The sequence below is a fragment of the Pholis gunnellus genome, assembly GCF_910591455.1.
Source record: "Pholis gunnellus genome assembly, chromosome: 4".
In the NCBI taxonomy this organism is placed as follows: Eukaryota; Metazoa; Chordata; class Actinopteri; order Perciformes; family Pholidae; genus Pholis; species Pholis gunnellus.
The window spans coordinates 8,251,372-8,277,529 of record NC_136530.1 but is presented as its reverse complement, the minus strand read 5'-3'; the positions used below and the strand labels follow the sequence as shown (position 1 = coordinate 8,277,529).

At 41.3% G+C, this 26,158-nt stretch overlaps 1 protein-coding gene across 1 annotated transcript in view; it reads left to right on the top strand.

The window, feature by feature from the left end:
- Positions 1 to 2,242: 2,242 nt before the first annotated feature.
- agbl4 (AGBL carboxypeptidase 4) overlaps positions 2,243 to 26,158 on the top strand; it is a gene marked incomplete at both ends in the record, with an annotated part of 242,749 nt that continues 218,833 nt past the window's right edge. The window contains 3 exons of the mRNA XM_079157501.1: positions 2,243 to 2,292; positions 3,918 to 4,036; positions 23,161 to 23,285. Of these exons, the coding sequence (XP_079013627.1) occupies positions 2,243 to 2,292; positions 3,918 to 4,036; positions 23,161 to 23,285 (294 nt within the window). The remainder of the gene's footprint in view (positions 2,293 to 3,917; positions 4,037 to 23,160; positions 23,286 to 26,158) is intronic.

Genomic DNA, 26,158 nt, shown 5'->3' with positions numbered 1-26,158 from the left:
CAAATACAAAAACATAGATTTGTACCACAGCACACACACACACACACACACACACACACACACTCACACACACACACACACACACACGCACGCGCACATAGCTTCAGGCTGGAAACATAAACAAGATTTTTTTCCTTTCCTTCAGTTGTGGTACTGAGCTACAAGCACTGACTTATTTGATCATTTCACAGTTTAGAAGAAAAAGTATCTTTCTGAAAGAATGAAAAGCAGGGCTTAAAAATACCTTTGCTGTGCCAAAGCTACTGTTTCCCCAAGGGGTTTCTGACTGGATTGTGATGGTGCGATGTGTCCTCCAGTCAGTCGCCACCCACGCTGAAAATAGCCACAGTTTCTTAATGTTACATTCAGTAGTAAAAGCACGACAGGGATGTCTACATGTGAAGCACTACATGTGAAGCACATTCATATGTTCCGAAATCATCAGGGGTCAACAATGTTTTGATAAGAATATCAAAATACACTCTCCTGAGAGATAATTAAAATGGGAGAGACCACGGTGTGGACTGTACTTCTCTTTCATGTTATCCTGTTTCCCAGAGATGGATGTGTTCATTAAATCATTGCTGCACTTTGCAGACATCATGACAAAAATAACATACTAGCATGCAGTGTTGCTTGGGCAGAAAGTAGTGGGGTTATTGTTGAAAGTGTTGCTATTTCTTTCTCTTTCTTCAAACATGTCTTAACAATGTAGAATATGGAGCTTTAGAGGAAAGGGAAACCCATCACAACATAAAGTCTTTGCTGCAATGAACTCCCATATGTTTACATCTAATTGTTTATAATAAGTAGATTTAAATACTTGAGAAAATGTCCCCTTAATTTCAGTTTCCCTTTAAAGTAACAAGAGACATTAAAAATAGCCATATCTGACAGATCATGTCATGTTATGTTATTCCAATTATAACTGTCATACTATTGAAAATAATGTTCTTATGCAAATTCTGTCTTTCACAAGCCAACAACCAAATGTGAGTTTCAGCCTTAAGATCTGGCAGAGACAAGCCAGGATCTTGCGGTAAATTAAACTATATGCAGTCTCTCTGTTTGATAAGAGCTGAGAAACAAGGGAAACATGTAGCGTATCTAATTCATTCTTCTCATGCTCCATAATTCAATTTCAATCTCCCTCTTGAAAATGAATGATTGTACCACCATAGAGCTCTTTAATTGGCATAGAGTTTAAGGAATGACATAGCATGGAGGACAGCTATTCAATTTTCAATTTTGGAGAAATATTACACAGCAGCTCTGTATTCTCTTCCTGTCATCTGAAAAATAATCAGTCTGACCTATCTACTCAGCGGCCTGTTGATGCTTGCCATCAAACACAGATCACACACAGAGAGAAAAATCATTGCCCTCTCCCTGGTCTTTTTCATTTGGGCCCGTTATAACCTGAAAATTAGCAGCAGCCTGTATGCCTCTTGCCTCCAGGAGCTGTGCGACTGCTCATTTGATGTACTTAATCAGGTGCAGCCTTTGTAATGGGAAAGAAATAGGGCCAGGCTTGATTGGCCTTGATGACATCTATGCTCCAATTGTCTAGAAAACCTCCAGCTTTAATCAATCTGCACGATGATTCAGAATCTCTGGCTGCCACCTGCCATGATTGGCTTTCTTCTCTGAAAATACCATTAAGAATGCAGGTATGGCTGTGATAAAAGTGAGGTGTGTACAATATACTGATTAGAGTTAAGATTCAGTGTTGGGAGTCATTGTTTAGTGCTGCCTGCCAAATGTGAACATTGTATGTTTCACACTGATATATGAAGATTTTCCCTAAACATAATAGCAACATCATTATAACTGTTAATTCAGTACATTTTTGGAAATGTTAGTGCCTGGTTTTCAGACAGAGACAAAATCTAACATATATCTTTAAGAATCATCTCCCCGACAGCTTAAGACATGGGATCATCACTACGGAAAAACGATAACAATCGGCATTTCTGCTACTTTTGTTTTGCTGTAGGTCTGTTTAATGATTTGTGCGCTCAGATCCAAGTGCACAAATCCTCAATAGCAAATCAATACCGTTTGTTGTTGCTATTGCATATAATTCAACAGCTGAACTTGGCTCAGCTTACCTATATGAACATGTAAACCGATGTCTTGTGTTTCTGCAGCGGTGGACTGATGGACTGATGACGCCGCTCCCTCGTCCTCGAGCTCCGTTGCCGTGGCAACACACATGGAGCGTCGGCTGCCCTGTGACAGGATGGAAAGGAAGATGGAGGAGAACACTGTTAGAGACGTCGAGACTGGTGTGTAAATACGAGCCATACCCGGCTTCTTCTTCGTTGCTTTACAAGCAGAAGGACTGCGGGGGATGCCCAGTTGTCTGACGTATACTAGCTGCATGTTTTGGGCTCGCTACGTGTATTGACGCTAACGTGTAGTCTGCTAACATTCTAGCTAGCAGGCACAAGGGATGTAAACAAGACTCATGTCACCAGTTTGTTATGAGCTATAGCGTTGCTGCTACATGACGTTAGCCAACCATATAGTAAAAAATGTGCTGGCAATGTAGGCTACCTCGCGGAAATACTTCAGAATACTGCTGGCATGTTCAATCCCATTCTTCAATAGTGCAGGTGTAGTGGCTGTGAGTACCTGCTAGCTAGCTCTGTTACAATGGGGGAGGTCCTGCAGTGAACTGCTGTTTAGCTAATAAGCTAGCTGTCGGAATTATTATTTGTTTTTTGTCCGTTACCCTCCTAAATTAAAGATATAATCCGTAAACAAATGCCCAAAAAATTGGGTAAGGACCACTGTGTTGATAAGAAGCAGAACACACTATTTGAACCAGAATTAGTGGATAACGGTAAAGATTTTAATAAATGTACTAAAAGTGAACACAATCTCAGTTTGTGGTGTTTTCCTGTTGCGGCAGAAGATTTCTTAGAATCTGTAACGTTCACCATGCTTGTAAATAGAGAACACATTTTACACTTCTAATGCATATGGGTTTAGAATATCCCAATAACGTAATTGCAACAACCGTAGTTATGCTTTTAATGTAAATACATAGTAATTGGGTCTTTAACATGCATGTACCCACAGATGCAAATGATTGTGATGCACATACCGTTGCTCTTAAAATAGGTTATATTGCTTTTCATTCCGTTTGTAGATGTGTTGTGAGGTTCACTGCCCTGTGGTTACCATCCGGACCACGGAATGGTATTGAGTGTGGATAGCAGCAGGTGGTAAAAGACGGATAACAAAGTAAAATAAGAATTTTTTTTAAATAACAAGAAAATGCACAATACATAAAATGTTCAAATGCATACACAGGTAAACATTAAAAGAATCCGAATGACAGTATCGTCGTATTTGCACACCACCAGTTCAAGGCATAATGTGTGTTAAATAAAGTGTTAAAATAAAGACAAAATATTGTAACCCTGTTTGTGTAATATACTGGCCTGTTCACAAGAAAGCCTTCAACTAATAACTATACAACAACAACTGTTACGGAATATGTCTGTCTTTTAATTTGTATTATGCAAAAGCTCAAACAAAGCCACACATTTAAGAAACATTGTTTGTAATGTCAATTTTCTACTGCAACCTTTATATGCTTTATTAGATGTATAGACTATATGCGTCAGCATTTATCTTTTTTAAATTGTTTGTATCTTTTTTATCTTGTTATTTTTACTCATAATTTCAGTTTAGTGGTGGCGTAAGGTTCTACATGGTAATCTATGTTTTTACTTTAAGGTCAACAATCTAGGACTGTTTTATTCTGAATGAATCTCATTTAATTAGAACTAAGGGCTTACGTCCTTTAAAATGAATTTATATAAAGCTTACTGGTCACATTTGTACTTAACACATTTACATAAGTGAGACTCATCCTAATCCTACACATGTTGTTTTTCAGGCAGTGAAACTGAAGGAGAGGATGCCTTGGTGGGAAATGTGAACAAGCTGATGGTGAGCCCACCAGGTTACTCCGGAGCTCCGCGAAAAGGACATCTGCTCTTTGATGCTTGCTTTGAGAGTGGTAAGTAGTAAACTGGAGAAAGATCCACGTGTTAATCCAGTAAATGTTTTTGTATTGTTCTTTTCATGTTGATGACATCCTACTTTGGTATTGTGTACCGCTGTTACGGAGGAGGCTACAAATAAGCGTCAATGCAAGATGTTGTATGGGAACTTCCCTCAGGCAAAGACAGTAAACACACACACACACACACGCACACACATACAGAGGTGGATGTTTTACAGACAGTATTCTGGATAAGGCTTTGCCTTCTCACTCACAAAATTCAATTTAACACATTGACAAATCCTTGAACCTATAAATGTTCCGATGTATGTTTGAAAACCTGGAAAATAAAAATACTGGCAGACATGTCCTGGAAAACATTGAGCTGTTTTTGAGTCATGAAATGAGCCCCAAACTAATACTACTTAATACTGCTACTATGCTGCTAATAATTGCTCAATTTACAGTTTATACAATTTACCTTTAATAGAATAAATTAACATCAAAGTGCTTTGTATCAAAAGAAAGAGTTTGAAGCAGGTTTACAGAATCTCCCACAAAGTCAATAAGAAATCTATTCCAGGGGTTGGGTACAAAAGCAGAAGGCATCTTCAGCATATATAATTGTCTGAGATCATTTTGTAGCAACTAACTGTGAGTCTGTGTGTCTGAGAGCTCCATCAACACTGAGACATATCTTGGCAACAGTATAATCAGGGACTTCATATAAAGATTTATAGAGAAGAGCTAGGCTCTTAAAATCTTTATGATGAATAACTACAACTTAGCGCAGGGACTTGTTGAAGCTATTTTCTTGCAGCCACCTTCTACTTCTATTCTTCCTGTACGATGGCTAAAATGAGAAATATGTTAAGTATACTTGAAAGGGGGATTGACATGTCACCTTGTCCAGCTCTTTTGTTGGAGCTATGCATACAGTACGATTAAGTTAATGTGCTCAAGTGTCATTTGTTAATGGCCTTTGTTTGCCACTTTGTCTGACAGCTGAATGGCACACTAATGTAAATATAGAAGTTATTAACCACTGACAAGGTCAGGTGGTTAGACCCAAACACAGTCACACAGTCAAGTACACAAGTAGGCCAAGTAAATCAGGGAATCAGCCGGTCTCTCTTGGACAGAATCTCTGTTTGGAGATTAGGTTCAGATGGCACACAGGCAGACTGAGATGAACTTGAACTTCCACTTGTTTACGTTCTGATGTCTGGCCTTGGTGTCATTGTCCAAGTTGTTCTCTGAAGTTGATTGTAACTATCATGACGTCTCGGATACACTTTTTCAGAGAGTAAGAGAATACGAATAAGTTCAGTTGTCACATGTTGTCACAAGAGGAAAACCACTCCTGTATGAGTGTATGGAGGGATGAATAAAGAAACAGGGAACTAAATCCACATTATTGTACACAGTCGACAAGAGGTGTATGAAGATGAATGCATACATATAGCACCGCTGCATGACAATCTAAATAAATGTAACATTAGCAGGATTGTGCTGAGATATCAGTGTGGTGATTGCTCTTTTTATAAATGTGCCTTTTTTCCCAGATGACATGGCCAGAGGAGCTCAGACATTGATTAATGGCCGCTGAGCTTCCACACTGAGATCAGCTAACATACCAGTGTCTCAGGCTCCGGATGTATCTCCTGAATGATTTATGGAATTGATATTAATCTATTTCCAGTAAATGCATTACTAAAGTTACAATGGGGGATGAATTGATGTTTGCCAGCTAATGTCAAATTAATGCCCTGTTGCTGTTTCATTTAAGCATTACGGATTTTTTCCACCTTACTTGAAAGCGAGCCTTGATTTTAGTTCATGATAGTTCTTTCACAGTGTACGCCTATGCCTGGATAACTTGTACCAGGCAGTTTAAAGGCGGAAAATAATGTGCACAAGCTTCTGAATCCACTCCATTCACAAATAAATTCTGCCAAGTATTGATAACTCTTTTCCAATGAAAGTAGCGAGCAGCACTAGCTCCAAAAGTCGCTGATCAAGCAAGAAAGTCACCAATTCGCCAACACTGAGCCCGTCCTTTCGGTCTTCCCGCCAAAGCCCCTCCCCCCAAATATTCACAATCAACATGAACAACTAACATGGCTATTGTTAGTACTCACAGCTGTCAAACTAGCAGCGTATGGAGGACTCGGCCAGAGTGTGCAAAGGTAAAGCCCGTCAAATGTTTTGGATGTATGTCGGGATGTATAAAAAATGTCAACAAATATAAATTCTAAAGTGCATTACTCAGTGTAGCGGTAAGGTAACTGTCAAATATTTAGATCAGGGTATAAATATTTCATGAAATAGAAAGCTGACATTCTTTCTGGAAAAGTTATTGTGATATGAACAACCCGCGTTGCTTTGTGTGTTGGGCTATACATAAATATTTGATTTATGAGAAGGTTAAGAAACCACTGGTAAAAAAGTTAATAAATCACAAATGGATCAGTGGAATGAGTAATGTTGGCATAATATTAACAGGAATTTTTGCATAGAAAAATAGCATCTGTGTTTTCATTCATTACTGATTTCTCTTAAATACGGTCGCTGAGTTACATCGTATAACTCAAACAAACTTGACTTGGATCGATATCGGTAACGTTTGTATCCCTTGCTCTTTATTGATACAATAAATATTTTCTTGCGTTTTAGTTCTTTTCTAATGAGCTGAAACTTAAATGGTATGTACAGCAATAGTCCAATGTTGATAGAAGAAATGTATTTTCAATCAGTGGAAGTGTTTGTATTAGAAGGTCTACTTATTCATAGCATTTCTAACCTCTTCAAACAACATACAATGTCTCGGTTCATCCAACCAGGAGCATGCCATTTGGTTGTTACAGTAGATTTAGTGCCCATATTCAAACTCGATAGGATTTTGTACATACCTGAAGTATCAGTAGGGCTTATAGAAGAGCTGCTGTTCATACATTCAGTCTGATATCTGTGATACCAATGACAGAAAGGAAATTGGAGACGAGTGTGTAAGCTCCCGCCTCAGGCACTGCATGTCGGATGGGCATGTATATTTCTTAAAGCTATGGAAATGGTCTTTCGTGACAATCTATGTCTATTTGACTCTCTCAAACCAGATTGAATGGCGCATTTCAAGAGGACGATTTCATTTGAAATTTATGCAGACTTATAACTCAGTGAGGTTTGTGCCCCCCCCCCCCCCCCCCCCCCCCCCTTCCATTTTTTCTTCCTTTGGTCAACAGCTATCTGCATCCCATGTACATTTTCACAAAGCACAGATTTTATTTTGTTGCATTAGTATAGCAGAGAATAAAATCTATTTGTTTTGTTTTTAAATAGATGGTTACCTAAGCTGTTTGCCAAAGGTATAAAACCTCATTTACATTTAGATGAGGCTTAATTCACTTTGTTGTCAGTCCTATGCTGATCAGAGTCAGTGATGGCCTCCAGATTTACATACAGTAGGTGTCTCAGTCAACAGGTCTGCTGACACGGAGTTATTCTGAACCATTAAAAGCCTTTTTTCCACTTCTGCTTAACGACAACCTACAGTATGATGAGTATGACTATTTTCTTAAGTCACTGCAAACCTTACTCTTTGCTTTAGTTGACTGTGTAAAGAGCAATATGCAAATGCTCATTAACATATGCAAATAGGGCTTTACTTGTTGAGATCATCTTTTTATGCTACTGAGGACAATGCAAAAATCATGGTCGGGAATTGAAGACTTTGTTAATCTGTAAACATTAAGTCGTGGCCCATTGCTGTGTGTCGTGTCAAGAGGCAGAGATTCATGAAAGTGATAAGAGCAGCCTAATTGTTTTTTAGAGTGAAATCCAAATGACATTCTTATCTTGTCTTGTCACATTTGTTTCGTCACACACTCCCAACTGTTGACATTTTCAGCTAAGTCCCAACTTCATTTTTTTTGCGGTTTTGGATCCTCACAATGTCGCTCACTAAAATACCATCTGTCTCTACAAAAGATGACACTGGCAGTGCGGGCATATTGTTTTACTGCACCTCTGGACTCTGCACCAGATGTAATTAAGCACTCATTGATTAGTCAGACTGCTGTCTGCTGACAATGACTTAGATAGTCAAAGAAACTCCCTGGGGGCGAAAAGTGTTTAATGGGGTCCATTGATGAGCACAACTCATAGACTCATCTGGCTTCACAATCAATTCACTCAATACAATCCAACTTATATGGCAGACTGCAGGACAGATATGCACGTACCGTTCTTTTCCTGTCAGCGAGGATCCAATCAGTCGAGGCCTTTGGAGACTTGTGTGTTTTTGTTTCTCTGAGTTGCTAACCTGACATTGTATATTTTCTCTAGAATATCAGACATTAAATAAGCATGAAAAACAACTGATTGTACAGTACGACGATATTAATAAATTCTCATTTTATGAATGTCTTATGTCAACATCACAGCTGCTGAAGGAACAAGGCAAGCTTATCTAACACTTAGTAAGTAAATACTAAGTAATTGAAATAGTTTAGTATTTAGTATTTGCCTTCTATATCGCCTATTTACTTATGCACTCAATATAATCTTCATAATTCAAAATGCAATGATTACAGATTACTCTGTGTTGTTATAGTTTTGGTGGCTAATTATGCAACACAATATCTGATCCACTAAACTGTTAAGTTAGCTCACTCCTGGCCCGTTCATCGTCAGAGAAGTGTCAGAAGTAGGTCAACGCCTGTGTTCATGCTTTGTGCCAACACTTTCTCTCAATCAAGGTTCCCACCTCTGACATTACAGACCTTATAGAATCGCTAAAGGACTTCATGGACTTTAAATCACCGCTCAGTAATGATAATTGATGAAGAAATATTTCCTTTATCGTCCGAGATAAAAGAGAGAAATACGGCTGCCGGGAGATAAGTAATGAGGATAAATGTGGAAGAAAATATTTCCACTGTTCACTGACGATGAAAGTTTCTTTGTTTTTCCCTTTTTGCTTCTCTCCTCCCTTTTAATTTTCTCGTTCCTTTCTTCCAACACTGAACAGTGTATTTAATCTGTCCGGCCTTATCTTCTCCCAGAAATGGTCATGTTGCTGCTGCACAGTCCCTCTAAAGAATGACTGATTAGAGTTGTAGCTAAAGCAACATTTACAGAGCAAAGACAGAAGGATGGAAGCGCAGAGCAAGAGATAGATAGCTGGGAAGAGGAAAGGAAATAAGGGAGTACAGAAGAAAAGAATAATATGAATGCTGGGTGGGGGGGGGGGGGGGGGGGGGGGGGGGTGGTTGGGAGAGAACGCAGTCAAGCTTGTCAGAAGATATTTATATACTCCAGAGTGCCCCATGAATCAGGATAGTTGAGTTTCCATTGATTAAAGAAGAGGGAAACGTTTTTACAATCAAGCTAGATGCTCAGAACGAGTGGCTTTGGAGAGGCCGGAGCTTGCTGCAGTATTCAGCTCTTCTGCCTCGCCTCTCGCTCTGATGAAACAACCCAGAAGGAGAGGCAGGAAACATGGAAATACTAAACAAATTTCATTTTTTCTTTATTTAACATGATCATAATTCGGATATGTCTCCCTTTCACATGACGCCGTTCCTCAGCAGTGTGAATTGGGCTCTCATATGGCATTCGATTTGGTACTGTATATATTTTTGTTTTTGCGTAGCTCACCGAACGTAGATTGCTCTAACACTTATGGGCTTTCCAAAACAAGATCCATTCGTCTGAGTGGGAGGGAGCACTCCTGACGTCTGATGTATCGAGAGGCACTCCCAGTCTCTCTGTCTCTCTTACATGTCCTTGGCAGCGGAGAAGCTTCACTGCTCAAATCACTAAATGGCCTCTCCAGTTTCCCTTTTAGCAGTTTTCTCTCCTCTCTCTTTCTTTTAAGAGTAGAGTATGGAGATACATTTGAGTTGTCCAGGGACTGTTGGCGAGACCGTTGCTTATGATTTATGCTATTTATTGGCCATTTGTATCCATAAGAGATTACTCTTTATTATTATTGTGTTTTTTTATTATCGCCATCTCCTATCTCTGGCTTTCTTCGGGCATATTTTGTCGGTTTTATGTCCTGTTTTGGGCCATATCATGCCATGTGAGTTGGGATGTGTTATATTGGTTTGACCCTGAGGGAATCTTTCCTACAGGGGCATTGCTAAGAACAAAAACTTGCATTCAGTGTCTATGAAGCCACTGTATATTTCGCGAGACCCCTTTTTGAAGTTCTCGGTCTCAGACTCTTTTTTATTGATTTTATAGATTTTATTTCAAGACCACGACTGCGGGGTTGTCACTAAATTGCCTGGGCATCGTTTGATTGATTTGTTAACAACATTACTGTCTGATGATAGAAAACAAATGAACTTTCCCGCACATAAAATTCCCCTCCGCAATGCCTTTTGATTATTTTTATCAATACATTTTTCCTGGTGCACTTATACATACACACATATACAATATATATGGCAGAAAAAGAGGTGAATAAAGAGGAATCTTCCTTTGTATTCTGTGGGCGTTTTAATGGAAATGTGGATCTTTCCGATCAATTTCAGGAGCCTCAGCAGTTTCTATGTTCCACATTTTATCTTAAGGGTGCCATGCGGTGTGGAACTCTCGCTGGTCCGGGTCTTGTTCTTGATTGGATCTCGCCCTGCCTTGGTCTTGATCTTGACTTGGTCTCAACCCCTCAACGTCTTGATCTTGTCTCTGTCTCGGTACATCTCTGGTCTTCGTTATGACTTGGTTCGTGTGTAGCTGGCCTTGACTGCAACACTGATTGCTGACATTTTGCTAGCTCTGGCTAACATAATTATTTTCAGCCAGCACCTGCCCGATCGATACTGCGCACGTTCAACTCTCAACAGAGATGGGGAAGAAGTGAGGTGGCTCACTCGTTAGCTACTTCTATCAGAGGTTTTGGATGCAGCGGGGTTTTTTCCGGAGCGTACGATGGAAGTAGCGTGTGCTCCATCTTGCTTCTTTCTCATCCCTAGTTGCACATGTGCATTGCTGATCCGGCAGGGCTTACGGATCAGGTTGCAAGTGACACATGTTGTTATTCCCGTGTAGCATTAATGAGCTGATAAATGATATGAATACGTGAGATCGGATCCGTGCATAGACTCGCATACTCGCCAATACCTGATCCACGATTTTAGGCTGTATAGGAGTCTTTTGCAATTCTGGTATTGGAATAACTTTAGTAAAAAGGCAACTGTGGCTAACAAGTTTGTCATTTTAACTTAAAAGGTCTTTCCAGTGTCGATTGTCTGAGCAGAACAAACACTCCAAAGGTGGTTAATCTGAGAATTACAATAACTGCACACAACAACTATCTTCCTCTGTCACATGGCTTCAACGGGGCTTGACCGAGTGCGCTGCCATGGGAGGTGAGAAGCGATATCAGTCGGATTGCACGGCGTGCAGAGCAAGTGGAACAAGAAGCGATAATCCTGTCTGAACACGGGCCTGTTGCATATGGTCTCGTCTAATCACTGAGTGAACACATTGGCTCAGTTGCGGTGGTCGGGAGATGCCTCCTCTGCCAGGAAGGTACAACAAACAACCTCAGTGTTTTGTGAGTTAATTGTTGATGATTCTGATATGAGCTTTACATAGGAGACCCAGACAGCACCTCATCTTCTCAAAATGTCACCAAATGCTAGCAGCAGCAGCAGCAAGCATGTTTTGGACTTTCTGAGTAATGAAAGGATTTGATTATCAACTGTGTACACGGTGTGGCTGTGAGATTTGGAAAGGTTGAGGGGAGGAATATTCGGACACTGGGTTGTATAAGAAAATAGCTTTTTGTTACATACAAATTGGCGTTGTTGTTACTTCATACGTATTCAAGGATATGATTGACACAAACAGGTTTAACTTTGTTGTTGTTTTTAAATTCCAGCTTTAGGCTATTTTGTGTTCTAAATGTACTTTGGAGCATCGCTACTCACTGGCTCTGGGCCTGCCTCGAGCATCTTGATACAAAGGGTGCCGTAAGTGAAAATTACTGCAACCAGGTTTCGGCATTGCACAAGTGGTGCTCGCGCTCAAGGCTCCAGTGATTCATCCAGTAATTCATTTCGGAGCAATTCCTGACACCATAAACACAGTTTCAGAGCAGACGTCTCATTTTTTCATCCCAGTCAAGAATGCGCGGTTTAGGGAAATGGCGAAGGATTTGTAATGCTTTACCAGTTCATCGTTTTTCAAGATGCCTGTGTTTATTCTGATGATTTATTTAGAAAACCTCTCAGTGAGATGAGCTTCATTGGTGTGCCAGGGTTTGTTTGATAACACAGATTCATGTACAGAATATGCTTATACAGTGAAGGGTGAAATACTGATAGGAGCAGAATTTTGATAGAATACATTTTGGTCTGAATTCAGGCAGCTATCTTGTAGGTCTACTGCTCAAAGTAAACAGCATTGAAATTCACTCCTCGGGGGCAAATGCTGTTATCAGGATTTTTTTCTGCGGACATTTCAAACAGTTGTAATAGTTGTAATAGTGAACACGTTGGAATGTGCTCTAGTTTTCAGACTAAAGTGGGATCTATTAGTTTTGAGAGGTTCTCGGATGTTTAGCCTTATTTTCAAATATACTGTTTACTGTATTTACAGTGTTTGTAGTGAAGAATCAAACATAAAGGAAATAATCTCTACTTCAATCTTTAGTACAACTATTACAAATTACATGAAAAATGTTTCTAAAGATAAAAGCTCTTGTAGATAAAAAAAACCCCAAACATTTGGAGAAAACTACAACTAAAATTTCCACAGAGAATTGAACTAAAGGTGAGATAATAAAAAAAGATAAAACTTTATTTATCTCGATGCAGCAGTTGCGATATACAAAGTGGGAAAATATAAAGAGTGCAACAATTACAATACGTGCAAATATGGAAACTGTATTCGTAATCATTCATCAAACTGCGTTCTTGGATATTTTTTGGCCACTTGGGGGCAATGCAATCAGCTGTAAAATCACAATATTGACATATTATCACTCTTTAAAGTTGCTATGGTAAATGTGTTCGCCAACAGTTGCTTATTTACACATCCAGAGTTGTGGCTCTGGTCCCCGGATGAATCTAAGTCCAATACACTCTTTTAGCTGATGTTTTGGTCTGAACGCCATTCATCATAGAGCTTTTCTTACTTGAGAAAAGCTGCCTGTGTCTGGAGGCGATGCTGATGCGAGCGGTTAGAGTTAATCAAAACAGTAACGTAGCACCCCAGAAAATCAAAACAATAATCTGCGAGATGCTAAAATATGCTGAGACCATTGATAATTCTGTGTGACTCTGTGAGCGTCCCCCTTTCCCATCAATTAGCGAATTGTGGACGTGTTTGGTTGCTAATGAAAGATTTTAGCATTTGTCGCATTGAAGATGATGTCACGGCAATTAATGCGGCGTTGCAACGTTGCTCGTGAAGCACTGTAAGCGAAGGACCTGCTGTTTGTAAGTAAGTAGCACTGGGAGACAAATGAGGACATAATATTGTTACAGACAACACACCCTCAAACAATCAGTAAAATGTCCAAAGAAATGATTTCCAAACATTCCTTTCTGTGATCCAGCATGTTTCTTTGTAAAAATAAAACACTGTTAAATTAATTTGGCTTTAACTACTCCACTCCACTCACTGAGATTGTCTCCCAGTGCTTCAGTTCTTGAGGGTACATTCCATCCTACTCCTAGTATGATTTTAACCACAACGTAACGCAGAGATGTCATGATACAAAGATGTTTGGAGTCCTTTCTTTCCCAGTTCTCATCTCTGCATCATACATCTGGGAATCATCAGGAGCCTCCTGCTGAGATGGTAAAACTTCATCCCAAAAAGCTCCCTGCGCTCTTCATGGTAAATGGTAAATGGGACTGTACTTGTATAGTGCTTTATTAGTCTTCCGACCACAGGTCATCGTTCACCCATTTATACACTGATGGCTACCAAGGTGCCACCTGCCCATCAGGACTAACTACCATTCATACAACATAGGTGCAGCTACGGGAGCAACTTGGGGTTAAGTGTCTTTCCCAAGGACGCATCAACAGGGACTGGCGGAGCCGGGGATCAATCCGCCGATCCTCTGATTGAAGGACGACCCTGCTCTACCACTGAGCCACAGTCTCCTCTATTCATCAATGATGAATTATGTCGAAATTGATTTACCAAATTATGTCTCTTAATCTCCCATATCCGATGGTGTAAAGAGGGATTAGCTTGTCATAGGATGGATTACTTTTATGTTGTATTAAAAAAAAAAAAAAAATGTTATGTTTGCACTTTGTGACTTTTTATATATATATTTTTCCGTATCTTAATTTCTCTTAATTGCACGATGGTTTGGGTGCTGTGCCTGGAAAAATGCTTGCTGAAAGACTCCTTGATCTTCTGCCAAGGCTTTTGAATGGCATTCAGTAATGCTTTTTCCTGCTTTTGCTTTTTTTTTTCCCTTTCTGAAAAGCTGGCATTGCATTGACAGTAGCAGCACTTAATGTAATTCCCTAGATTGAAAAGCTGTTCCACAATGAGAGATTTCCTCTGCGTTGCTCCTCACTGTTGAGCAACCCACCCTTGGATACACAGACATCCTCTCTCCTGATTTGCTCAACTCCTGGATTCACTCTTGCCACTTCACCTTTTAGCCTGTTAAATATGGACCAATCTGATTAGCACACACAATACTGGACTGGCCAATCAAATAAATACAGAAAAAGCACCAGCGGATAAGTAGATTACGAGAGGGATTCTTGACATTAGAGATGGAGATCAAGTGTTTTAAGTACGCACAGCGGTCCCGCCTTAGAACAAATACAGCCGACTTTATTGCTGTGCGGGATTAACTGGGCTGTACCTCATTTGAGGAACTGCTGTCCACTTTGAGGTGATTTGTTTGCTCTTGAATGGCAGGAAATAGGCTCTGGAAAGAAAAAGAAAAACATTTGCGATGACTGGCTTTTTCTGTTCCTCCTTTTTTCTTTTCTTGCTGACCTATTGGTTATTGGCCGGTGATTTCTTGCCTCCCTTGTTTCTCTTCTTTTCCCACATCGGCTCGCTGTGTTCTTGAACTCATTACAGAGCAATCAGCCCCAGGCGTTGAAGTGTGCACCCAGAGGGAGCAATAACTGTAAATAAACACTACTGCAGGCTCTCCGATAACATGTTACCAAGATGATAACAGCCCTTCTTAGCAGGCCTGTTGACCTTCTCCTTGCCTTAGGCTTGCCAAGGACTCCTCAGCTCCCCGTGCTTTTATCTCCTAACTCTCCTCCACCACTGGAGCCGCTGGAAAGATTACTACTGAGGAAGAGAGGAGAGGGACGGAGGGAGTTACATCAAGAGAATATAGAGAAGAGGAGAAGAGAAAAGCGATGAGGGAGAGCGCTCGGAGGAGAAGACACAAAACAAGATAGAACAACAAAGAGTCGACCTGGGCAGTTGTCCCACCGCCACCTCCTCTGTCCGTCCCCAGTCTTTGTAGGGCTCAACATAATTAACTTGTTAAAAGATAGCATGAAATTGGAACAGACTTGTGGCCACCAACACACAGGACACACCAAAAGCAAAAGATAAAGAGAGAGAGGGAGTGTGACGGACAGAAAGAAAGTGACAGAGAGAGGATGAGAACTGAGGGATGGCCGTACCCAAATTCTGATAAAAACCAGCTAACAAACCGGTTGAGGCTTGAGGAACAGATGAAAGTAAAGATTGCAATTCCTCATGGTTCACTCCCCAATACTAATGCAGAGTGTCTGACAGTAGCATGTCCAGAGCTGTGGGGCTAAAGCACTGTCTGCATGAGATTGATAATACAATTAAGCCAGTACCAGTATGAATGCATCACGATGACCCATTACTACACCAACCGCTTCAGATGGAGCATACCAGCCTAGCTCTAGGGCCTTTTGGATGAAAAAAAAAAATAATACAATTATAAAAGGCTAGCTAGAAAATGTGTTCTCTTTAGAATGTGCAGGCAGGCCTGTACATCATCAGATATGTGTGGGCTGCCTGCATATCTCACTGCTGTCCCCGGGCCCAGTTTTCTTCATATTGAAACGAGGAGCTCACTGGAGCATAGTCGCACTCATAACAATGTGATTTTTTTTTCTCCTCCCTTATTGTCCCCTCTTATTGTTTGCTCTTATCCTGGTTTTGTTGTATAGTAAGATTATTTTCACAATTTTCAACATTATGTTTACAAATACACAATCACTTATTGTGTGTGTGTGTGTGTGTGTGTGTGTGTATGTGTGTGGCTATACAACGCTTCAGACAAGATTGTTTCAGATATCCAATTTAAATTTACATTCGGACGATATTGGGGACAGGAGAATATCCAATCAAGGCCGTGGTTTTTTAAACCGATCATGTTCTTGGTGAAGTGCGATGCAGATATATAAAGGACTCAGAAGTTGGTTAAAAATAGTAATGTCATGGTTTGTCGCGGAGGTGTTTCCCTTAGAGCCTTGTTGTCCATTTTAGGGGATGTCTCTAATTGCTGGTGGGCGTATAATTGATGGCACTATGCATACTTAGTTAAATGACCATGCTTTGGGGGATAAACTCGGTTTGTGGTACTTCTTGTCTTTGTTGGTTATTGAACTGTAGACATCACCTTTCTGTTTCATGTTGAACTTAGGTTAACATTAGCTTAGCTCCGTTTGGGACAGTATCATTGCCTTCATGGCCTAATAGAGCTAGCGACTCTGCCAAAGTATCTACACATCCCAGACGTCCGACCGACTCGATTTGGCTCAGGCTGCTGAAGCTTCATATCACATTTAGTTGAACTTTCCAACGTCCCTCATTATTTACATCGTAATTGGACTACAGTACAAAGGTTTCTCTTCCCGCCAAGTATTGGGCGAGGGAAATGACTAAAAGGACCCATCGCTTTTTAAAGTTACATATGGCATGTGAGCATCGTTGTGAAGGTGTCTTATCATCACATTGAGTTTGCCAAAAAACCCAGCGGAGACTCCAGGAAGTGACTGCCAAGAAATAGCCTGGCACATGAATCCCCATGAAGCCACAACTTGTCGCTTTTACATTTAAAACAAATGAGATATATTTTGTTAATCAGTAAGCGGATTTAGTTGGATATCGTTCACTTTTGACGGATCCAGGCTAGCAGTTTCCACTTGTTTCCAGTCTTTATGCTATGCTAAGCTACCAGGCTTCTGGCTGTGTATCGTACAGACATGAGAGTTGTACAAATCTTCTCATCTAACTCTCCGTAATGAGCACATTTTTCAAAAAAGTTGAACCTTTTCCTTTAAGGTTGACTCGGAAAAAAATCCGATCCCGGCCTTTAAAACAGTTTTCAAACACAGACTGCAGTTTAGTATACCTGTTAGGTAGTTAGATTGTGGAAACTTGGAGGTGACCTCTTTAATCTTGCCTGCAGATGAAGTGATAAGGCATCAGGGGAGAAGGCAGGCTTTAAGAAGTCATGAGGCAGGAGATTGATGTTGCCTCTGTGACAACTTGCCTTTAGACGAGGGGGAGAGAGAGAGAGACGGTGGGAGAGAGAGAGAGAGGCGGAGAAAAACCAGACGTTTAGCTGCAGGTCTAAACTGAGACCCCTTCACTATGGCTGCCGCTGCTGCTGGCTGGAATCAATTCTATCTTTATCAGTCCCCGTCTTCTGTGTCCAGGAATCCTCCTCAGACCGCAGAGCAGCCGGGGGGAAAAACTGATGTGTTTTCCAATAATGAAATGGAACGCAGCAAAAAAATAAGTTTAAAAAGGTGCCTGGCTGGTCTCCCTCAGCAGTACAGCACTCGTTTAATCTCTTGTCTGCTGTTTAAACAAAGTTGTGGCTATGCCTATGTCAGTCAAAAGCAATTGAATGTGCTATCTGGCGCGGGAGTGTATGTGTATAGATTGTCACAAGTAGGCGTTGTTAATTTTGTTAAAGCAAAACTAATTGCTGTAGAAAGAAACATGAATTTGTATACCAAAGATATTTCATGTATTTTTCCCACAAAACCTGCGTGTGAAAATATGCAAGATCTAGGACACGACAGCCGACACGTCTGCTAAGTAGGAAGCACTGTAACCACGGAGTCTATTTCATTTTGAAACAACTCCCTATTACCATTCTAATGGCTGGTTGTGTGAGTGAGTTCCACCTCAGGCCTGAGGCAGGCGGGCCTGCTGCTGCTGTACGATGATCCATCTGCATGGCAGAAACCATCCATCCAGTGTATAGCTACAGGCTGAAGGCCGGCCCATTGTGTGGGCTGAGCACTGTGACTGCTCCCTCTTGTACCTCCGTAATGGGATTACATTAGCCAGGTTCTTCTGCTCCCTCTCCAGCTCTCTCTCATACACACATACACACACACACACACACTGAGGCTGTGAGCCCATGTGTAGATGACTGACTGTCCACTTGGCCACCTCATGTTTGCACCCTGTTTACTTGCCTATGGCCCTGTGTAATGACGCAGGTTTCATACCCATTTTACAAACACGTTTGTTTTCAGCACAAACATACAGTGTTATGTGATTTCCACTTTTCTTGAAAGAAATACTCTGAAATTTGCTATTTTTACTTCATTTGCTTCCCTGGGTGTGTGTGTGTGTGTGTGTGTGTGTGTGTGTGTGTGTGTGTGTGTGTGTGTGTGTGTGTGTGTGAGAGAGACGGAGGGAGAGGAGCAATCGGAGAAAGACAGACTAAGATAGAGAGAGACGGAGGGTTTTGTTCAGGGTTTTCCTCAAGGAGAGGCTGTCATGTGTAAAATCTTGTTCAGAACCAGCAATTGTGTTCTGTTGGGCTGCACCAGCAGGGCTAAGCTGTTCGTTGAAAACCAATTTGTTAATGTCTAACCGCTGCACTAGTTTTCCCTCAAGGACAAAGATTGATATTCAACATAACCTGCCAAGACACCGCTGAAGAAGAATATGGGGAGTGATGATACTCAAGAGGAATTATGCAAGAGATCTCAAGGACTGGAAATGGTGTATTTTCTCCCCTTCTTTCTCATCTTCTCGCAGTCTGTCGTGCATTAGCTTCACTTACACTTACACAGTCTGTCTGTTCTACAAAGAACCGAAAATAATTCTTGACAAATCGGGTGTTCTGTGCATGGCTTCTCAACATCACACAGACTCAACATAACTTGTCTTTGCTTTATCTAGTTCAGAGGGCATTTCACAAAAATCAGTTGGCCGTTTACGCGAGTTAAATACTAAATTATGTGGGATTGATTAAAAGGGTCAAGCTACGGGCCCACCGAAGCGTTAGAATCTGGAGGTAGCCACCATAAAATTAAAACGGGGATCAATGGCGTGTCATATGCCCGCTGCTCCGCGGGCTGAACATGTAATCCTAACGTTGAAGCCGCAGCCATCTCTCACGTCAGGCCCTCCAGCATCAGGCTCAATAACCCAGCCGCCCATGGCTGCTGTCTATTGCTGCCCGTGCTACAGTATTCATAAGCACACAGATACTGAGTTTGGTCTCTATCTTTTGGCTCTTCTGCAGAAAACCGGCCGGTAACAGTGGTACCAGGGTTGTATACGTAATAGTAGAGATTCATAGCTTGTATATAGGGATTTTGGAGTACTGTAGGAATTTGTAATACAAAATAAGTTGCAAACCTTAAAGGGGACAAATTGTGTAACAATAAGAAGCCTGCTATAAATCGAGGGTGTGAGAAGGTTTTTGCTAAGCTTTGCTCACCTTCCTACAGATTCTCCATGAAGCTGTTTTGATTTATTTTCCCTCTCAGTTTGGGATTATTGTGAATTCAAATATATAGCTTCACTTTGCGTGCACACACACACACACACACACACACACACACACACACACACGGTGGTTGTACACCTCCGTATTTCATTCAGGATTCAGTGAGTGCCACCACAGGCAGCCGGAGGGCGTCACAAGTACCGTCTAGAAGTCTTTTGTCACACTTGCCCCACAAAGTTCTGTTGTGGATGAATTCCTGTGAGGTGACGAAGACAAACACAGTATATTGGCCCCATTTACGCCCAATTCATTCTTAATTGTGTGAATAAAACTCGATTGTGCCGTGCATCCAGCTCGCAGCGTATTCTTTCTGCATCTTTTATAATTACTGTGATGTTTTGCAAAATCTTTCCATCATCATCATCCGCAATGATAGCGAAACCCCTGATTTGTGAGAACGCATTGAAAACAAAGTAAATTACCATCACAGTTTTTGTTTCTGTGACAGCATTTGTAACAACCTGTCCAATCTTCTTCTGGCTTAACGACATACAGTAGTTTCACTCACTGCAATGCAACCGAACCAATCACGGAGAAGCATTGATTGGCGTCATTTTCAGGTTATTTCCAGTTGACTGTGTAGTGAAATTCTATAATGATGTGAGGATGGTTTTCACAGTGGAGGCTCACAAATCAATGTATTGAATTCTGATAATGGTTTAGGCGCATTTACACTTTAAATCTACAAAAGCACATGCCCCTATATAGATAATGAAAGCGCCCTCAGAGAGTGGTTGTGTTTTTATCATTGAATAAGACTCTGATAGGAGGGGTGACCTTTGGAGCCATTATCAACTCGGTGTAATAGGCTGTATTTGGCAGCGTCGGCCCTGAATGGCTGTGATGTCGGTATGAGAGATGATCGATTTGATCCACATCTTTGTGGAACAGGTGCTGCTCTGCCGTCTGTCTCCTCTTCTTTGTCCGTGCTTGCTAGCTGCAGCTGTGTCTGGTTCAACCCTCCGCCTGCTCCTGGCTTTATCTGCATTCAATGGCTCAAGATTGCATTGCAAAACCAGCCAAAACGCTAGTCCCTGCCTGCCTGCCTGCCACTTCTTAGCCAGCTAATCACCGTGCAAAACAAACTATGGGGCTGGACAGTCGGCGCCTCAGTCATCGAATCAATCATCTCTCGCTTAGTGATGACATCACACAAAAGTTATCATGTCAAGATACGGCGGTTCACTGTGATCATAAATAAACAAATATTATATCTGGAATGCACAAAATAATAGAGTTTAACATACTTTAAAATTCACCATGTGATTTTGATTACTCATGTAAGTTTAGAATGAAATGAAGATAAGAGAGTCCATATTTCCCATGCTTAAATACCACATGCGCTAAGTGATAAATACATAATTTACACAACGTTTTTCACACATTTGTATTTTTGAAGAGTCGTCAATCTGTGTCGTCACACACATCTAAACCACGCCCCCAGTTGCCATTGGCTTCAAACGCATTACTTGAAGCCTGACAACATGGATATTCGTATGATCCACAATTCTCGCGGGATCTTGTGATATCGCGAGAATCCGTCCGCTGCGAAATGGAAATTGAAATGTGCCTGCTCACATGTAAGAGGCAGCTAGATAAACGAATAGGTCATGCAGTTGATTTCACACTTTTATTGTAGAATTATTTTCACAATGTTGTGTCGACATGTATCTTCCTACATGCAGGAACATGCGCACATATACAGACAGAAAGACAGACATGCGTAAGTCTTAACATGTCATTTCTGCACAATAAAGGTAATTTATCAACATATGGACTTCTTGCCTCTCTCTCTGTCTTTTATTGTCTGACTATCTTGTGCTGCAAATGCTTCCTGAATGCAGAGTTCTTGAATAAAGTCTATGACTGAGTAGATGAAGTACAACAATATTTCAGCATAGCTCAGCCACTCCCTTTAAACACTTGAAGCGGCCTGCAGAGAGACATTTTTTCCAGGCTCCAGTGTGCTGGAATGAGACGCCACTCACCATTAGTGCTAGCTGCGGAGGCTGTTGGTGGATGGGCTTCAAATGTAAATAAGGATCAGTCATCAGCGTATTGTTGCACAATAGCCTCTTGCAATTTATTTCTCGCTGCTTGTGTGTTACTGCTGCACACTGTGTTAAATATACAAATGTTAACAAGAAATACTGGTCTTGTTTGAATATCGTAGCGCCTTGTAGTTTTCTGCAGTCCTATAGAAACGGATGATAGCACTTCTGTAGGTAGCATCAGTGGAACAGAGCAGAGTGTGTGTGTGTGTGTGTGTGTGTGTGTGTGTGTGTGTGTGTGTGTGTGTGTGTGTGTGTGTGTGTGTGTGTGTGTGTGTGTGTGTGTGTGTGTGTGTGTGTATTGCAAGCTGAGTAGTGGATTAGGTCTGTCCAATGGCAGAAGGAGAGGGATCTACTTTGACAGTGTGGTAGTTAGCCCATCTGTCTGTAATCAGCTGTGTCTGTGTGTGCGTGCTGCTGCTGTGGTACTACTTGCCACCAGGTGGTAAACAGCGCCCTGATGTAGAGTTGAGCCTTGTGGTCTGCCCATGTTTGCCAGCGAACTTAACTCTTTAACAGCTGCCTGGAATTGACTGGTCTCATGTATTGGGTTAAGCACAGCATTCTGGGAAAATAAGCTGTCAATTTGTCATTTTTTCCCCGCGCATCTCCGACATGAAGGCTAACACCCTCTCTTCTCACCCCCCCCCCCCCCCCCCCCCCCCTGTCTTTTTTCTTTGACAATCATTAATTCACGCGTGATGCACCACACGAGTCTCCACTACATGTGTGCCCACATATGAATCAGAAGATAGAGACAGGGACTATATTTAGAAAGCTTGTCATGTAATCATCTACTAGCCAGTCATCTTATAGACAGCTATGAGAATTGGAAGCAAGGAAATAGTTCCCATCGGATTAATTATCCTTCCGCTGATCATCTGGATCTTTTTGCTGTGGATGGTATATTCTGTGTCAGATATGGATGGCTGGAAAAGCCCCGTCTGTTGGTCTTTCTGCTCCTCCTGGTAACTGCTCTCTGTGGGCATTGACTTGGTTTGAAAATACTTTCCAATGTAGCTAAATGTGCAGATGCTGTACATGCAGTAATAAACCATGCAGGAGACCACCATGACAGTGAAGCACTATTAGTAGATACTTATCGATTTAATACGTCTGTCTTTGAAAGCAGATCCTCAATTTGAAATGAGGCTGTGCCATAGCATCATTTTGTCTTGTGATTGCCCGTCTGTCTGTTTGTAATGTTTCGAGTCTACTGATTGTGAACTTTAAGGAATGCAGAAGAAACGATCCACTGTGGTTCTGTGTTGTGGTCTGCTGAGTTCTGCCTAAAGCTAATGTAAGCTGTTTCACTCCCTCTGCAGGAAACCTCGGCCGGGTGGACTACATCAGTGAGTTTGAGTTTGACCTCTTCATCCGCCCTGACACCTGCAACCCCCGCTTCAGAGTCTGGTTCAACTTCACGGTGGAGAACGTCCGTGAGACACAGGTCAGCATGCTGTCTTCTATACTGTTACCATTAATCATAAAGCAGGATTTCTCTCATAATTCCATCCTACTTTCCATAACACACATGGCCTTTTACTTTAAGGGTGCTAAATTGGCTCAATCATACAATATCTACCAACTTCTTACACCAATGTCCTGAAATGTGCCAGGACTCTTCTTCCTGAAAAAAGCTTGTTATGAGTAAAACTGCTGTTATGCAAGTTTGACAAATACATTATTGGCTGCTTCAAACAAATCAAACTGATAAATACATCTTTTCCACTTCACCTCTGGATAGGAAGCACAGTTAGACTACTTTACTATAAAAACAAAGCAGTCTTTATGCTAACGGACATCGGTCATTGTTTACAGTCTGATTACAGTCCAACTTGTGGACTCGAAAATGGAGTTAGAGTTGAGAGTCTTTGACCCGATTGTATATCTGCATTCATATGCAGATATCTGTTCAAAGAGAAAGTAGACGTTTATTACTTTATAGGTCAATGCTACTAGGACTACTACAGACGGAAGCCAGAACTTCTCAGATACCAAAGTCTTGGCCATTTGCTTACAGATTCTGCGTTCATGTGCAGAAATCTGTTTTCAGAGACAGATTGTCACTATACCTCCCAGAAGGCCCTCTAACACATCTCAGTGCATAAGAACAGTGTGCTCATAACACCACCACAGAGGTTGTTCCTCGGAATTGAGGCAGTCAGCTATTTCCTACACTTCAAGCTTGATTCTGCCACTTGCCATCTCTGAGCTCCGTGATTGGCCGAGAGAGGTGGTCACATGCCACAGAGATACACTGTATGTGGGTTCAGTGGGTGTGGCTTTAGAGGGACGGAGGCTTGTTATTCCATTTGATAATAACTTTGCGGGATAAGAAGAAATTGGCATTTACTACAAGTTTTGTGCTGCAATGTAACCTCTGCGCATAAAATCTTGTCAGTCTTAGATAGGAAGCGAACCAAAAAAATGAGAGATACAGTTTAGAGAGAGTGGGAAGAAAGCCAAACATAAGGACAGAGTAAGATAGAAAGGGGGAGGGGGAAAGACGCTGACGAAGATAAGAGTGAGAAAAAAGCAAAACGGAGAGAAAAAAGGCAAGGATGAATCCACTGCATGCTGTTGCTGCTGTCTTCCTGTAGAGTGTCCAACCCAGCCTATCTGAGGCTATCAGGCCTATCAGACCATCTCCCTGCAGTGCTGTAGTCAGCACTAATCACATTTTATGGCTCTGAGATGAATGGGAGGCCTCGGCTTGGAGCCGGATCGATCCCAGGGCCAGATAGACCAGCACCAGCAGTCTGCAGCCTGGGCCAACAGGATATTTGCTGTTGTGGCAAAATGACAGGGAAAGTGTGAGAGACAGAGAGAGAGACAGCAAGCGGGGAGGGGAACACACGACAATAAATGACAATAGATTGCTAAGTATCGTGTATATGATCACGCTCTGCACAGTGGCACATGCAAGAGTAAGCTTACAGGTGAACAAACATATTCTTTGCGCACTTCCACGGCCTCTCTCTATAGGCCCCCTCGCAAGCTTCTTTCATTGAAATCTGTTTCTTATCTCTCCAATTTCCTTCTTCAAAGAGGCCTTGTGTGAATTTAATCTACTCCAGTAGAAGGTGTTGTGGTTAAGTGCTGCGTGTGCATTTTGCCAAGGTGTGTGTGTGTGTGTGTGTGTGTGTGTGTGTGTGTGTGTGTACATAGACTCTGTGATTAGATTGTCTGTTTGCTTAGAATCGTCAGAATTCACATACGTCTTTCGTTTACATCCTAATGGTTGTAATGTTGTTATGATTTGAAACAAAAAATTCAACAGACAAATTCAACAGACAAAGAATAATAGTAAATAAACCAACTAAGTGTAGCTATGTAGGGAGAGGCTGTGCTATAGAGATATCAGTGGGTTCCAGGGGAGAACTGGGCTGTTGGAGTGTTTCATCCAGCTAAGCCTTGCTAACTCTCAGCCTGAGCCAGGGGAATGGGGAACAGTAAAAGCCCGTGATATTGGAAGTGAGATGGCCATTTTGAAGGAATGTAAGCTGGTGAAACAGATTTGGTCTGCCTCAATCAGCTTAGCAGCTTTGTGGAAATTGGCTTCACCGTTGCACCGGTTATGATGGATGGCTGGATGGATGAATGTCTCTTTTTTGTATGTCCTTTCTTTTTTGTGTTTTTAGAACCACTCACTTACCCCAAAAAGCTCAGACCAATTCTGGTTACGTTGGTTGCAATGACCGGGACACTCCATGAGGTTTTGCTTGGTTTAGCATATATTCTCTGGGAGAAGCAAAAAAATGCTTCTGCAGAGTAATTGGTTAGAGACTCTACTGGGCCATAAGGAGACACAAATGTTATGAAAAGTCTGTTTTACTCTTAATTTTCTGTGATACGATAACTTACTTAAATTAGTTATCAACTTTGTTATGGTCTGTAAAAAAGAAGAAAACAAAAAGAAATTCCTAAAAGACCATTTCTGGATGATTACTTTTTTTTTGATTGTAATGATTTTGGTGATCCTCGAGCACCAACATCTTAATACTGTCATTTATGACAAAACACATACAAAACTAAAAACAGCAACAGCCTCTGCTTTGTGTTTACTGTCAATTAGCATATATTAGCATGCTAACATGCTAAACAGAAATGGTGAACATGATATACATGTCAGTATGCCAACATCAGCATTTAGGTAAAAACTACAGCCTCAAAAAACTGCTAGACAAACAATTAGTCATCACAACTGTCACTGACTATTTCATTCATTGACAAGCAATTGTTGCACAACCTAACAACTGCTACTTATAGTATTTCCTGTTGTGTTTCCCAGTTCGCCGGGAGAGGTGTGAGTCTTGAACT